At 54.4% G+C, this 15,681-nt stretch overlaps 1 protein-coding gene across 2 annotated transcripts; it reads left to right on the top strand.

The window, feature by feature from the left end:
* Positions 1-18: 18 nt before the first annotated feature.
* Positions 19-15,145, top strand: LOC113252356 (F-box/LRR-repeat protein 20). Of its 2 annotated transcripts, none has more exons than XM_044382444.3 (7): positions 19-126; positions 3,505-3,606; positions 11,341-12,333; positions 13,489-13,704; positions 13,834-13,977; positions 14,188-14,405; positions 14,488-15,145. In XM_044382444.3, the coding sequence occupies exons 1-7, from the start codon at positions 103-105 to the stop codon at positions 14,654-14,656; spliced, it is 1,866 nt and encodes a 621-aa protein (XP_044238379.2). In that variant the 5' UTR covers positions 19-102; the 3' UTR covers positions 14,657-15,145. The 2 variants fall into 2 exon arrangements, with proteins under 2 accessions (XP_044238379.2, XP_048079571.1); XM_048223614.2 differs by lacking the exon at positions 19-126 and adding an exon at positions 151-2,588.
* The last annotated feature ends 536 nt before the right edge of the window (positions 15,146-15,681 follow it).

Below are 15,681 nucleotides of genomic sequence, written 5' to 3'. Positions count from 1 at the left end.
GAAGTAGGGAGGGTCCACTTCCTTCCCAAGGCCCTCCCCCGCAGTCGGTAGGACTACGCTTCCCAGAAGGTCTTGCACGGGGGCGGAGGCGGCAGGGATGCGATGGCGGAATCGCTGCCCCTGGAGGTGAGAGGAGGCCGCGCTCAGGCCCGGCTTAGGACAGGCTCCGCCCTCGGGGTGCCGGGCTGTGGGGAGGGGCTGTCAGCTCGCCCAGCTCCGCCTGCCTGGCGGAAACGACCCGGCCGAGAGATCCCAGGACCTGCAGGCTATGGGTAACGGCCCCGCCTTTGGGCCACCCCATCCCCTTAGCTTGGGGCAACCATCCTCTCCTTCCCCATCGGCCCCAGGAGATGGCTGCCGTATCACCTCAGCAAGGACAGGGCCTCTGCCTACCCCCTTCTCTAGAAATAGCCGCCTCCCCACCTCAGTTCTGAAAGATGTCAGTTCTATGCCCTCGTCCCCGAAGGGTAACCGATCTTATCCTCCTTGGCCCCTTGGGATGATCACTCCATTCTCTCTGCCCCGAAAGACGGCTGCCCCCTCCCCCTGGTGGTGGGAGACAGATTGACCCCTCCCATCAACTCCGGGCACAGTCGCTGGATTACTTCACCGAGGACAGGCCTGTTCCCCACTCCCCCGGTCCCTAGTGATGGCTGTCCCTCCTCCTTCACCCCTTGGGATGTTTGCTCCTTTTCCTTAGCCTGGAACAAGACCACTCTGCCACCACTGGCCAGAGAGAGAGAACAGTTCCCAGTGGCCTCTTGGGATGGCTTCTCTGTCCCTTTTGCCTTGAGAGTTGGCAGCCCCCTCCTGCTGCCCACGGGAGACAAGCCACCCTTTCCTCATCGGCCCTGGAACGGTGCTCCTTTCCCTTAACAAGAGTAGGACATCTCCCACTCTGTTTTAGCCCCCTATCATGGCATCTTTTATCTCCTGGGCCCCAGAGGATGTCTACTACATAGATTCTAGAAATGACCGGTCATATCTCTAGTAGTAGCCCCTTAGAATGGGGTTCATGGGATGGTGACTCCATCCTTACCACTGCCTCCTCTTCCCTCTAGAAAAGCCACCCCCCTTCTCAGCTCAAAGAATCATTCATGTTCCCTCCCCTCAGTGAGGACAGGTTTATTGCCCTCTCCCGTTGCTTTCTGGGTTGGTTGCTGAGCCCCAGAAGACAGGATGGCCACTGTCTTAACTTGGCTCAGACAGGCTTCCCTGCCTCCCCCTGGGGCTAAGGGCTTAGTCAGTCCGAATCCCATCAGTGTTCTCTCCCCCATGCCTAGCTTTCCTGGCCCAGAAGGCCGTTCTCCCCAGTCCTTTCAGTAATGATCTGCTTTATCTTCCCCACCCCTTCCCTGAGCAAACCTTTGGTGAAAATTGAGGTAGAGGGCTTTGGTGAAAATAGAGATAGAGCACTTTCTATCTTTAATTCAATCCAGTAAGTATTGGCTGAGTACCTTCTGTGTGCTAGGGATCAAAGAAAGGAAGAAGAGGTTAGAACGGGCTGGTGAGGTCAAGGTTAAGGAAAGGCATTCCTGGAAAGAGACCTACATAGGCAAAAGGTAATAGGCATGGCATGGTTGTAGGACAGTGGGAAGACTGAACTGGGGAAGCTCTGGGATCAGGGGTCCAATCAGGCATAGGACCTGGCAGGGTCTTGGTTAGGGTCTTGCTGACCCAAGAGTGGAGATTTTGTCCTGAGGGTACTGGGGTACCCTGAAGGTTTTCATCAAGGATGTGCTAAGACTAACAGCTGTTCTTTAAGGAAAAATTAACCTTGTCACAGTGTGCAAAATGACTAGCAAGGCTAGTCCTTGCCTCTAGGAGGCAAGGAGGTCAGGTGGGAGATTTTAGAAGGAATCCAGGTCTGGGGGTGATAAAGATCACAGCTACTGAGGTGCTAAAATTTCAACAGTAGAAATGTTAGTAACAGCAACCCAGCAACCATTATGGAACATCGGCTAGGTGTCAAGCACATCATATCTATTAAGTATATATAGAGATATGGAAACTGAAGCTCAGAGAGGTCGATCATCTTGCCTGAGGTCACAGAGGTCACACAGCTTGGAAATAGTAGAGCTGGGATTTGAAAGAGTCTAAGTTACCCTTGCCTAAGCCTGTGCTGTACACCTGTATCTGACAGCAAGGGACAGAAGAGCATGAAGAGTACAAAGTTTTATCAGGGTCTTCAGGCGAGATGCACTATTGGCATTGAAGCTGAGGTGCTGGAAAGTTGGGAGGAAGGGGTGCTTTGGACTGAGAATGTGAATTTTGGTTGAGATGAAGTTGATAGTAAAACATTTAGATGACGGATCCTGTGGACAACTGGCAACACCAGACTAGCACATGAATAATGAAACAATATGGGGATATTGAATTGTTGGTTATTCTCGTAGAGGTAATTGTTGAAGCCATGCAAATGAATTTATTATCCTAGGAAGTAAACAGACTGAAAGACCCAGGTCTGAGCCATGGGAGACACAGAAGAATCCAGAAACAGGGCAATTGGAGTTGGGAATGGAGCCCTAGAAAACACAGTGTCACAAGAGTCCAAGAGGGAAGATTCCAGAAGAAAAGACTAGTTAATAGTAGGTCATTCTTGGCTGCACCAGTGACTCCCTCCCCAGTCCTCTATAGGGCCTCCAACCTCATGACCCCCAGCCTCACAGAGCATAGGTGGAGCAAGGAGGGCCTGAACACCTGGGCTGGGTCCTGCTGGGATCATATCTTAACAACCAGTTGAGAAGGCCAGTTGACAGTGGAAAAAATGGGAAAAGAGGGAAAATCCAGAGCCTGACCTGTGAGGGCAGGAGGAAGGGGTGTGGTTTCCGAAGATCAGAGGAGGACACCTGACTTGCTGTCCTAGGTCTTAGGCAAGACACTTTACTATGGTTTGTTTGTTTGTTTGTTTTAGATTTTATTTATTTATTTGAGGAGGGGAGAGAGAGAGAGCACGAGAGCGCAAGGGGGCAAGAACAGGGGGAGGGAGAAACAGACTCCCCACTGAGCAAGAAGCCCAATGTGGGACTCGATCCCAGGACCCTGAGATCATGACCTGCACTGAAGGTAGACGCTTCACTGACTGAGCCACCCAGGAACCCCAACACTTCACTATGTTATTAAATTCTCAGCACAACCCATTTAAACTTCACTGCCACTGCCATTTTACAGATTAGATAAAGAAGGCTCAGAGAAGTCAGAGTAAGGATTTGAACTTGGTTTATCTGGTCCTAATGCCCAGGCTCTTTTTACCAAACTGAGCGGGAAGTTTGCTTTCTATCAGTCAGTACAAACCTGCATCCAGGCGAGGCTCAGAAATGGTTTGTTCACAGTAAAGATGCCTAGAGCCTGGAAAGGGGATGTGAAGACCCCATGAAGCTTAGGATTCAAGATGAACTAGAAGCCAGTGTTCCAGTCCCCTCAGACTGACTGCACTATCAGCTGGAGAAGGTTCCAAAGGCCTCCAGCTCTAACAGTTCACAATGCCTTGTCTTTTTCCCTCAGATGCTCACATATATTCTGAGCTTCCTGCCTCTGTCAGATCAGAAAGAGGCCTCCCTCGTGAGTCGGGCTTGGTACTGTGCAGCCCAGAATGCCCTTCGAGAGGTAAGGTGGCCACCCTCACCAGGCCCATTCTCAGTTGTCTCCCACTCCAGTTTGCTCGTGGCCCTGCTCGTACATTGTCATTTGTTCATTCATCCATGCATACATATGCATACGTTACATTCATACACACTTGACTCTGGGTACAGTGCTGGGACTTTACAGATGAGTAAGACATAGTCCCCTGTCCCAAGGAGCTCACAGTCCAGTGAAGGAGAAAGACAAATACGTGAGTGATGGTGATGTCGTGTGCTTGGTGCTGTGACACTGGAATGAAGGGTGCAACAAGAACAGGAAGAAGGACATCCAGAGGAGACCAGCAGCATCAGGGAAGGCTTCCTGATGGAATAGGATGAGGGGGAAGGCTGGTCTTCCAGCACCAGTGACAGCACAGGTAAAGGCACCAAGGTGTGAACTACTTCTGAAAACGACCACACAAGTTCCCTATGACCAGAACTGAGATGTGTGTAGAAGGCGTGGGAGATGAGGCTAGAGGGGGGTCGGACCACAAGCTGGCATTACTGCTGGGGCTCCATCCTGATTACCATCATGGACCCTGTAAAGGAACATTAAGGCAGGGGAGTGACATGGTGTGATGTGTCTTAGAACTCCAGTGCTGAGTGGACTGGAGAGGGTGAGTCGGACTGTGGGGAGACAGCCCAGCTCGGAAGTGAAGGCAGACATCTGCGACAGTTTGAAAGGCAAGCAGTGACAGATCCTTGTGTTCATTTTGACTTCTCTGATCACTACTGAGGCTGAACAGTTTTCTCATTAGCTGACCATTTATATATCCCTCTCTTTTTAGTTCTGTTCTTTATCCATTTAACCATTGGCATCTTAGTATTTTCCTTATCCGTTTGTATGAACCTTTTATACATTAAAGAAGATGAATCTTTTACATATTTATTGAAATATATTCCTAACATATTTGCCTTTGTATTTGATTTGTAGATATGTGCTTATTTCTGAGATATGGAGGTTAAATTTCTATGTTGTTGATTCTGAACATCTTTTGCTTTCTTATTTCTTCCATTGTTTTTTAAACTTAGAGACCCCTTGCTTCTTCAGTGATTTGACGTACACTCATATTTCTCTTCTGTTTTTTTTTTTTTTATTAGGCTCATTTTTTCAGAGAGGTTTTAGGTTCACAACAAAATTGTTTCTTCTGTTTTATGGCTTGAATTTGTATAGTATTTTTTTTAATTGGTGAAATTTACTTTGATCTATTCTCTCAGGTAACTGATTAGTTTTCCAATGGCCCAAATACCTTTTACATTCACTCTTCCCCTTCCCTGCTGCATTGGATTCCTCCTCTGTCACATATTAAATGTGTATATATAAGGAGGGTCTATTGTCACATTATCTATCCAGTGTCATTGAGCTGAGTGTCTAAAGAAATTTGAGTTGGACTTGTTGAAAATTTGAATATGAGACATCTAGATGGTGAGGTGCAGTTGGCTGTTGGATTTCTGAGTGAGGAATTCAAGAGAAGGGTCTTGGTAATAAATACAGAGTTGGGTATCATTCAGGGATGGGTGGAGGTTGAAACCAAGGATCCAAGTAACACCCCCAGGGAGCACATGAAGAGCCCTAGGAACAGCAGGCCACAGAATGCCCCGGGGGAGCGCACCAGTCCCAAGGCATGGAAGGGAGGACGCACCTATAGAGGAGGTCCCCGGGAACAAAAGTGGAGAGCATTTACAGTGTTGACTGGATGACTGACAGTGTCAAATCCCACGAAAAGTCCTGAAAATAAAGAACAGATAGTGTACATGATGTCTGATGTCCCGGGAGGTCCCCAGTGACTTCAGCAACATTTGGCATCTGGGGGGAAAAGCCAGGTGGGTGGAAGAGTGAATGAGATAAGAAGGGGCTTGTACAGAGTGGCCTCCTTTGCAAGAAATTTCCCCATGAGAGGAAAGAAAGAAATAGGGCAATAATGAGAGGTTCACTGGGAGAAATTTCAAATATGTTCATATGCTGAGGAGAGTCAGAGAGGAGGGGTGAATGTGAATGCAGGAAGCAGAGACGTGAGAAATGGCCTTGATAGGGTGGAGAGGATGCCACCTCTCCTCAGGACATGGAGGGAAGCGGGTGGCAATGTGGGACAGTTTGCCGAGGAAGTTCCTCTGAGGCTTGGCCTCTTTGCTGGGTGAATTTGGAGGCCACATTGTCTCAGGGGAGTGAGAAGAGAGGTAAAGGCCAGGGCCTCAGCACAGAGGCTTGGAATATTCATAGGGGAGAAGGAAGTGGGAAAGTTACCAGAGCTGCTCAGAGAGGCCTTGCTCACTCAGATAGGGATGCTGCCCGTCTGTGCCAAGCCCTGTGCTGGGCACTGGGGCTGCGGGACTGGGGAGGCCCAGCACTTGAGAATTGGTGGTAAGAGGGAGATAAGCATAAGCTAAAAGGCCTGAGTAGGGGTGCTGCACCCAGAGTCTTGTGTGGCACATGGGGGATGCAGAGAAGATTCAGAAAAGACTTCGTGGAGAAGGGGATACTTGCACTGAGCCTAAACAGAGGAATAAATATTTGCTAAATAGACAAATAGGAGTAGGTGAGGGGTGAGATGAACTCCCCCACCCCCCGCTGCCCCAGCACTCTGACCAAACAGAAAAAGCAGCCAAGCAGAGGCATGGTAGCATGAGACAACCATCAGAAGTTGCCATTCCCAGAGCCAGGGCTGTGGAGGAAGAGGGGCAGACTTGGGAAAGCTGGGCTGGAGAAGTGCTGGCTGGGAAGCTCAGCCTCCAACCCATGGAGGGGAGAAAAGGGGTCTGAAGAGTATGGTTGGTTTGCCTTTTGTAAGGTCACCTGGTGACAGTACCAAGGCTAGACTGGAGCCAGAAAGACTGGGGGCCAGGACCGTCATAAGGAGGAAACTGCTGTGATAGATTTCTGAGAGACAATACGGCAATCTGAACTAGGGCAGGAGCAGCGAGGCGGGAGCGGAGGGACAAGCTGCAGTGTGTCAGGGAGATCAGATGCAAGGGACTTTGGTCACTGGATGTAGAGAGTGAGGGAGGGTCTAGAATGGCTCTCAGATCTCTGACTTGGGTGACTTGGTAGAGGGCACTTAAAGATCAGGAGAAGGTGCAGCGTTGGGGGATAAGACAGTGAATTCCAACGTAAGTATGTTGCATCTGTGTATCTGGCGAGGTCCCTCAGGTAACTGGTTCCCAGGGTCTGTGTTCTGGGAAAAGATGTGGACTGCAAATAAAGTAGTTGGAAAGGGATGAAGTGCATTCTGCCAGGGTCCACATGAGGGCAAAGGAGAGTGCGTGCATGTGTGCGTGCGTGGTGGGGTGGAATGTACAGTGAGGCACTCACTCTATGGACTGGGTCTCTCTCTTCTTTGGTGGCCCCAAAAGAGGCTGATGGGGAGCAGGCTGGAAGGTAGGAGGAGAGCCAGGCAGGCAGAACCACAGAACGCCCAGTGGGAGATAGCATGGGGGAGACGGGGAGACTGGCCATCCACAGCAGGTGACATGGCAGAAAGGACACTTGTGGGAGGTCTGCAAGGAGCCCCCAGATGTTGATGACCGTTGCTGAAGGGGAGCTGTTGCCAGGAATGAGAGATTCTGTGGGGGCAGTGATGGAGGGGTGAGTGGGTGAAGCAAGAGGTCTAACAAGGTGGCTAGCGTGGTGTGGGTTGCCCACCTGCTTCCAAGAGGCCTGACCACAGAGGAAAGGGGAGAAGCAGGAATGGTGGGGAGGGGGCAGGATCAAGGGAGGCCTTTTGTTGGTTATGACTCTGAGGTATTTGTAAACTGGGGAAGGAACAGTGGAAAGGCAGGGACTGCAGGTTCCAATGGGAGAAGGTGGTGGCAGGCCCAGTAGATCCAGAGAAGGGGATTAGGAGCAGGAGAGGGAAGGAGGTTAGGATGGGTCCTGCCAGGAGCTGGCTGATGGATGCGAACACAGCAAAGGGAGGGCCTTCCCACCCGATGGCTTTGGCTTCTTTTTGAAATGGAACGGGTCATCTCTGAGAAGGTCGGAATAAGGGAAGGGTGCTGCACTTGCATCAGGGACTGGAGAGAATTCTGGGCTTGGAGAGAAAACTTGAGGGGGATTAGAAGAGAGCCAGGAGAGGAGGTGGCAGTGGGGGAGGCAAGAGGGGAGACTATGGCTTCCGTGGGAAGAATTCTGTACCTTCAGCACAGACCCAGAGGAGTCAGGGGTCTCATCATCCCTGGCAGGGCAAGAAGAATGGGCACAGCAGCATGACAGGGACAGCGCCACAGGACCCCAAGGAGAGGTGATCAGGGGAGAGGTTCTTGGAGTCCAGCAAAGATGGAGAGGGGAGAAGCAAAGTGGGGAGTCGGGAGTGGATTGGAATGGGATAAGACAGTGAGGAGAAGGAGGCCACGGTCAGAGTTTGAGATCATAAAGTCCACCATTTTAGCACTGGGGCTGCTCCAGCTAACTAGGATGCTGGCAAAGACCTGTTTGGTGTCTCTGCGGAACTCAGCCCCACCTGGCCTGGGAGCCGTCGAAGGCCAGGCCATAGGTACATGGCGTCTGGGGCTCTGCTGACAGCCCACCACCACCATGTCCCAGAGAGCAATTCGCAGAATTTATGAGCAGGAGCCATTTCCCAGGGCCCAGATGTGGGCAGGTTGATAAGGAAGGAGTGCCTCCTGCTAGTAGGTGCTCTCAAAGATTCTGGTTCACCAAGGCATGGCTGGGGTTTACGCCACACCAGGCCAGGCTAGGATGCTGGATCAGTGACTTCTTATTCCCCCTGACTTGCTCCCACTTAATCCTATTTTTTCTCAAATAAGAAGGTAGACAAAGGCAGAAACCCCCCCCCAACACACACACACACACACACACACACACACACACACACACACACACACACAGGCTCTGCCTATTTCAGGGAAAGCCCTGGTTGCCTGCCACTGTGCTGGTCACCGTGAAGAACTCCGGACAGCTCTGCTTCTGCCCTCCACTGTCTTCTCCTGCCTGGGGTATTTATAAAGGCCCAGAGGAGCCTCTGGAAATGACCCCAAGGTCTAACTCCTCTCTAAAGACCAAAGCCCCGGGGTGCCCAGGCATATATTTTCTTCTGGAGAACAGGCACGTTAGCTTTGGATTCCTGTGCCAGCAGACAGGGCAGCTATTTCTCTGTCAGATAGCTTTCCAAGCCTGCACACAAGCCTGCAGTCTTAGCTTAGCTTCATGAGGTACAATGGAATCCTGGCCTCTCAAAGTCAAGGGTTATGTGTCCATTTTAGCAGATTTGGGGCATTTCCCAAATGACTTGGCATTTACTCCTAAGAGGCCAGCACTGGAAAAGGAGGAGATGGGGGCTGTTGGCTCCTCTGTGGATGGGACAGCTGAAGCTAGAGCAGATACCCATGCAGTCCTCCTTTGGACCTCTAGAAGCATCTTCCTAGGGCCTAGGGAGGGGGACCCTCCTACACTGGGGCCAAAGACCACAGCCCAGGAGCCTGCTTCTGCTTGCTGCTCTGCTCCCCACAGATGATCAATACCCCTAAAGGGCTGCTCTTGGATGCTGCACTTGAGTCCAGGGCAGACCACCCAGGGGATGGCTTAGGGGCTGCCCCCTCCCCATCAAGAAAAACAATGGGGAGCAGGGAGGCGGTCTCAAATCTCAACGCACACACATACTCACACATTTCCCAATAGCCGCTAGAAGTCCTTTAGACCAGGCCCTCTGCCCCTGTATTTGGTGGGTTTTCCTGCTGCCAATCGGCCCTGGACTTGGACTCTAGGCTGACTGCCACTGCCCGCCCCCCCAGCTGTTCATCTACCTTGTTCACAGGGAAACAGTGGGAGAGGGGGAGAACATGAGAACATTTCCTGGCCCCCAAGGCTCAGGAAGGAAGGAGAAGAAGGACTGTGGCTGCTGGAGCCGGGGGGGTGGGGTGGGAGGTGTGTGGGGGAGGACACGACATGATGGCAGGGGCGGCACTGCCTCAGCAACAGGCCCTGCTCTGCACTTGCAGCCACCGCTGACTCTCCATCCTCAAACTGGCCCCTCTGTCAGCAGGGCCTGGAAACGGCTGGAGGTCTGCTTTCGCCTTCCTTTCTAAAACCTTTCCTCCCTGATCTTTCCATCGCCTTGAATCACCTTCCCCCACGCCCCCCTCCCCCCCACCCCCATCTTCCCGCTATCCTTAAACCTTGAGAGAGGGACCCAGGCCCTTGGGGCTCCCCCGACCCCACTGCCTCCCAGTGTCCACAAGGGGGAGCTGCGGGAAGCGCTCCTCCCGTGCACAAGGACCACATCCTGGGAATGGGAATGAGGTCTGGACAGGGAGCGTGGTTTGACCCCTGGTGCCTGTGGAAGCAGTCAGGAGCTGGCCTGCATTTCTTACCACACACTCCTTCCCATGATGACAGCCATAGGGAACTGCTTCTCTCTGTGGCAGAAGTCAGCCTGGTTTCTCCACCCAGGAATGGGTTTCATGTGTCTTCCTGGGAGAATCCTGTTGTAAGTATCTTGCAGGAGTGCACCTTAGGTGTCATTCCTACCTTTCTGAATCCCTTTTGATGATGTTCTGTGGGGCAGAAAGCAGGGGACATCAGCTTGTTCTTGCAATAACCGACAGGACAGGTTTTTTAGAGGGCTGGCTTTCCTGCATCAGGATCATGTTGATATATTAAAACAAGAGCCTTTGGGGACCGGTTGCCTGCAGCCTGGCCATCCATCAAGGGTAAAGAAGAAGCCAAACCCTCCTCTCCCTCTCCCATACCTGGCCTAACTTCCCTCTGGCACAAAATCAGGGATGCTTCTATGAGAACGGGTGCTCCCCAAACTCCTAGATGAGCCAGGCTGTCCCCCCCCCCCCCATAACCTAGCCCTGAGCTCACCTCCAGGCTCCACCCCACACCAGTCATGGACCCCCCCACTCTCGTTCCCCTGTTGCCCTACTGCAGGGCCAGACCCACACTCGATACCTCAAGATTCATTCTCTCAGCTTCTGCCCACAGAAATGGGAGGCTTCTCCTTCCTTACCTGGACAGATAAGATGGACCCCCCAGAGAAGAGCCCCAGGGATCACAAGTACATCTTGAACTCTGGAGCCTGCAGGGCCCACAGGTGTTGGCACACGCACATGCGCGCACACAACCCCTTTTCACAAACACTCAAGTGGCTGAGCTACTGAGGCCGCCAGGGGACCTAGGCCTCTCTGCCTGCCCTAGATCTCTGGCACCTGGGCCACCCATGCTGGTGGTGAGTGACACTGCTTTGCTTCTTACTGCCTTCAGCTGTTCTGAGGGCTATATATATTCTCTTGAAAAGGTGGGGGAGGCAGGTTGCTTAGCTAATGCTGATCTCTGACTCCCTGGAGTAGAGCTGAGTCCGTGGGTCTCAGGGCCACCTTCTGAAAGTCCCTAAGTTTGGGATCCAGCATACTTAGTCCTTCTGCCCCCTGGGAGCTTCACTGGCTCTCCTCCAAGCCACCCTAGCCCCCTGTGCCCAGCACGCGAGCTCCCCACCCTGTCTCCACCCCTCCATAGGCATCCAGTCCCATCCGTGGCTAACCTTCCTGTCCTCTCCTCACAGTCATCCCCTTTAAGCCCCAGAGTGACTTGTCTTCCCACCTCCCACTAGCACCCCCTCAACCACAAATGACACCGCACACCACAGTGGGTCCACATTGTGACAGGGCCCTTCCCTGACCTGCCAGTGACTGGCCGCCAGACCTGATGGCCAACTCCCTCTGAAGCCAGAGGGCTAACCCCAGTCCTGCTGCTGCCCCTTAGACAAATGTGCAGTACAACATCCCTGTGTCCTCTGCCTCCCTCCCGGCCATCAAGAGCCTGGGCCTCAGGGGCATCACCAGCATCGGCCTGACCAACCTGGATGACTCGCCAGCTTCGCACCAGGTGTTGGAGTCTGTTGCCTATCACTTGGGCCCGAACCTGCAGAGCTTGTGCCTCAGTGGGGGCAGCCCCACAGAGGCCTCCTTTGTGGCCTTGCTCCTGGGCTGCCCAGCCCTGCGTATCCTTGACCTCAGTGGCTGCAACAGCCTCTTCACATCGGGCACGCTGCTAGCTCAGCCCGAGACAGCACAGCGGGTCCGGCAGGTGTTGCGTGGCCTCTGTGAGCTCAACTTGGCTGGCCTGCGGGACCTGACCGACCTCAGTTTCAACCGGCTCAGCAGCTGTGCCCCCAACCTGGAGCGCCTCTCCTTGGCCTACTGTCACCTCACTTTTGAACTAGGCCCAGCCCGGGGCTCCCTTGGCCCCCCAGACTCCTCCCCCTCCCAGCTCTCCTTCCACAACCTGCTGCGATTCGTGAAGCAAAGGGCTGGTAGGCTGCGTGCGCTGGACCTGAGTGGCACTGGCTTGCTCCCTGAGGCCTTGAAGGCCCTGGGGCAGGTGGTCGGGCTGCAGCTGAAGGAGCTGAGCCTGCACGGATGCCAGGACCTCTCCACGGAGGCTGTGGCCACCCTTTGCCGTCTGCAATCAGGCCTGACCTCCCTGGACCTCAGCGGCTGCTCAGACCTGGCCGATGGGGCACTCCTGGCCATCAGCCGGGACCTGGGGCACCTGCAGCGCCTCCGCCTGAGGAAGCTGCAGCGGCTGACGGACGCAGGATGCACAGCCCTGGGGGGCCTGCGGGAGCTGCACAGCCTGGACCTGGCAGAGTGCTGCCTGGTGAGTGGGCGGGGCCTGGTCCAGGCCCTGGGTTCGGGACACAGAGCTCCAGCCCCACTGGCCTCCCTCAGCCTGGCCTACTGCTCCTCACTCCAGGTGAGCACACCATCCCCTTCCTTCCTCTCCAGGGCTGGGGCTGGGGCTGGGGGAGCTGCCCCTGTGGCAGCCGAGAGGACCTGCCCAAGGTCGATGTCCAAGGAACAGCAGTTGAGAAGTGAGCTTAGGACACAAGGGGAAAGGAGCCTGGAAAGACAGTGCTCCTGGCAGCACTCCTCCCCTCAGCCCCTCCTGTGGACCCAGATAGAGGAGGTCCAAGGGACCAGGCCAGCCCAGCCCACAAGCTGGCGCACGCCTCACATACCAAGTGCTTAGTGACCCCTGTCGTCTGGGTAGGGACACTGATGGCGGGTGTTCCGGAGGCAGGGAAGATGAGAGAGGGGGTTCTACAGGGAATGGATACTGAGGTTACACAAGGAGGTTACTCGACAAGGTCTGACAGAGGTAATTGGAGTCATGGTCATTTCTTGGCTGCAGCTAGTCCCTTCAGTAGGGCTCAGCCCTGTTCCTCTGAGTGGCTTCCCTCACTTGGCAATGTCAGTCTCTCCCTCTAGTGGGTTATTCCTTCAGCCTCTCAGTGTGCCCAGAGCATTCCCAACCTGAAAACCGTCTCTTGGTCTTTCCTCCACAAGCGCTTCCCTTGCCCTTCTCCACTTCATCTTCCCGTTAGCACCATGTGTCTCTTAGCTGCTTTCCCTGGGGCCCCTTATTCTAATGTCTCTTACAAACCTCTTTATAAACCAGCTTCCTCTATTCTGCCCTTAGCTCCTGCTCCTGGCAGGTGGCAGCCCTACCCCCACAGTGACTTCCCAGTTCTTTTTCAAATTCTAGAGGGAGCATACCTGATTGGCTCAGCTAGGGTCAGATGTCCACTGATGATCCAATAAGCTGTGGTCAGAGGGCTGCCTCCGCCCACAACTTCAGCAGGGTCTGGGAGCACAGGCAGGACAGATACTTTAGAAACTTGCACCTGCATCCTCCCACTGCAGTCAATCTAGGCCTTGCTCCTTCAGCAAACTCCTCCTGGTGTCCCACCCCTACCTTTTTCCAGACCAGGGACATTGTTGCTTCCCTCCACGGACCATCTGGTAGCTCCCGGTCACCTGTGGGGCTGGAACCTTTGCAGAACCTTCTTAGGGACCCCTGCACAAGCCACCTGCCCATTACTCTCTCCCTTCTCCACTTCCCTCCTAGGATGCCTCAGTGTTCTCCCTGATCCCAGTGCTGGGCCTGAGCCTCAGGGTGCTAGACTTATCCTCCTGTGTGGCCCTCACCAACAGGACCCTGCAGGCCATCTGCACCTTCCTAACCCACCTCTCAGTCCTGCGTCTGGCCTGGTGCAAGGAGCTCCAAGACTGGGGGCTTCTGGGGCTGGGGGAACCAACTGAGGAGCCTACGCAAGGGCCACAGGTACAGGTCATAGAAGGGGGGTGGTCCTTGGGCTCAGCTGCCCTCCTGCCCCTCCTAAGTGTCTCTCTCTAGGAGCATTTGAGGGCCAAACTCAGGAGGAAACTGAGAAGCAGGAGCTTCTTCCCACAGCTACATCAAGAGCTGGAGCATCGGGACTCGGGCCCCAAGGACCCTTCTCCCCAGCCACAGGGCCCTTCCCTGCTCATGCTGCGGGCCCTGAAGGAGTTGGACCTCACAGCCTGCAGCAAACTAACTGATGCCAGTTTGACCAAGGTGTGGGGCTGGGAGTGTGGATAGGCTGAGGATCCTGGCACCACAGCCAGGCCCAGGTCAACCCACTTTTTGCTTGGAAAACGTTCTCTTTGGCTTCTGCTACTTACTGCCATTCCCCTGGCTGGGGGTGGGAGAGCCTGGAAGGGCCCTGGGCTCCAGAGCCATCCTTTACCTCCCGCCCACACACACTCCTCACCCTCATCCTTGCAGGTGCTCCAGTTCCCCGAGCTGAGGCAGCTGTCACTGAGCTTGTTGCCAGCACTCACAGACAAGGGCTTGGTGGCCGTGGCCAGGGGCTGCCCCAGCCTGGAGCACTTGGTGCTGAGTCACTGCAGCCTCCTCAGCGACGAGGGCTGGGCCCAGGCAGCCAGCTCCTGGCCCAGGCTGCAGCACCTCAACCTGGCCAGCTGCGGCCAGCTCACAGAGCAGTGAGTTGTCCGATGACGCCACGGCACAGGGGCTGGGCTGGGTCCCCATGCCAGCTCGCGGTCATCGGAGATCTCCCCACAGAACTCTGGATACCATCGGGCAGGCGTGCAAGCAGCTCCGGATGTTGGATGTGGCCATGTGCCCTCGTATCAGCATGGCTGCCGTCAGGCACTTCCAAGCCCAACTGCCCCAGGTGACCTGCATCCAGTCCCGCTTCGTGGGCGGGGCTGACTTGACCTTAACGCTCTAGGGCCAGGTCAGTAACCAACCGTGTGCCCCAGCCTCCATTGCCCCCCGAGTCCCCGGCCCTGGCCTCTTGACCTGGTTTGACTCAGTGCCTTCTGCCCGCCTCTGCCACACACCCCAAAGCCCCTTCCCCAGCTATAAACCCCTTTTTCTAGGACTGGGGGTAGGGCTAATCCAGGGCAGCCCAGGTGGCTTCCTGCCCCAGTCTGCCCTAGAGCCCAGCAGGAGTCTTTCCCAGCTACATGTCATTGCCACAGGCTCTGGAAACACCAGCTCCTGCTGTCCTGGCCAGGCCTGGGTCTGGAGGCCAGGCCCACAGGTGGGATGCAGCCGGTGTGCAGAGGAGCGGACTGTGCGCCTCTTGCCCTGTCCACTTCTCACACGTAAGGCCTGTGGCTCACCTTGTCCCCTGTAAGGAGCTCTCCCAGCCCTTTAGCAGCCAAGCCGCAGACTTTGTTGTAAACCCAAACAAAATTAAAAATTCCAGATCTTACCTCCTTGTCTGAAGTCCTCAGACTAAAGGGCCCCCTCCCCCACACACCTCAGTTGAAGCAGCCCAGCCTAGCCCAGGCTTGTCCACAATGTGGACAAAACACCAGAGGCACATAGACAATTTCTTCCTTACACCTGACCCAAAGCCCCACAGGTGCCCCCAGCAAGTCCCTAACTTCCTCCCCAGTATGGTGGGAGACTAGAAGCCTGGCAGCCTCTCCCTGCCTGAGCCTCCAAGCACATCCTGCAGCAAAGGCACATCCCAGCCAGGCCCTAGGGGCACACTGATTAAGGATGCAGTGAGGCTGTCTTCAGGGAGAAAAAAGGAAGAGGACAGTATCTCTGGGCAGGGTCATTAGAAGCCCCCTAGTCCAACCTCCTGAACAGTGCCAGTGACTTCTTAACAGCAACTCTGAGAAACTATCTGTCCACCTCTCTGTCCATCTGTCCACCAGTTCTAGGAGCAGCTAGTATGGCTGCCCGAGTGCCCGCAGGCACTGCACTTTGTGTGGGGTTCAGGGGTGCCAAAGCTCTTCC

The sequence above is a fragment of the Ursus arctos genome, unplaced genomic scaffold (genome assembly GCF_023065955.2).
Source record: "Ursus arctos isolate Adak ecotype North America unplaced genomic scaffold, UrsArc2.0 scaffold_19, whole genome shotgun sequence".
Lineage (NCBI taxonomy): Eukaryota > Metazoa > Chordata > Mammalia > Carnivora > Ursidae > Ursus > Ursus arctos.
Note: the sequence above shows the minus strand (reverse complement) of the source record. Positions and strands in the feature narration are given on the sequence as shown.

Bases quoted from the DNA above. Each gene is read 5' to 3' on its own strand.
- LOC113252356 (XM_044382444.3), top strand. From the start codon at position 103: ATGGCGGAATCGCTGCCCCTGGAG. The intron at 127-3,504 runs GTGAGAGGAGGC...TTTTTCCCTCAG, and splicing joins CGGAATCGCTGCCCCTGGAG to ATGCTCACATATATTCTGAG. The intron at 12,334-13,488 runs GTGAGCACACCA...CTTCCCTCCTAG, and splicing joins CCTACTGCTCCTCACTCCAG to GATGCCTCAGTGTTCTCCCT.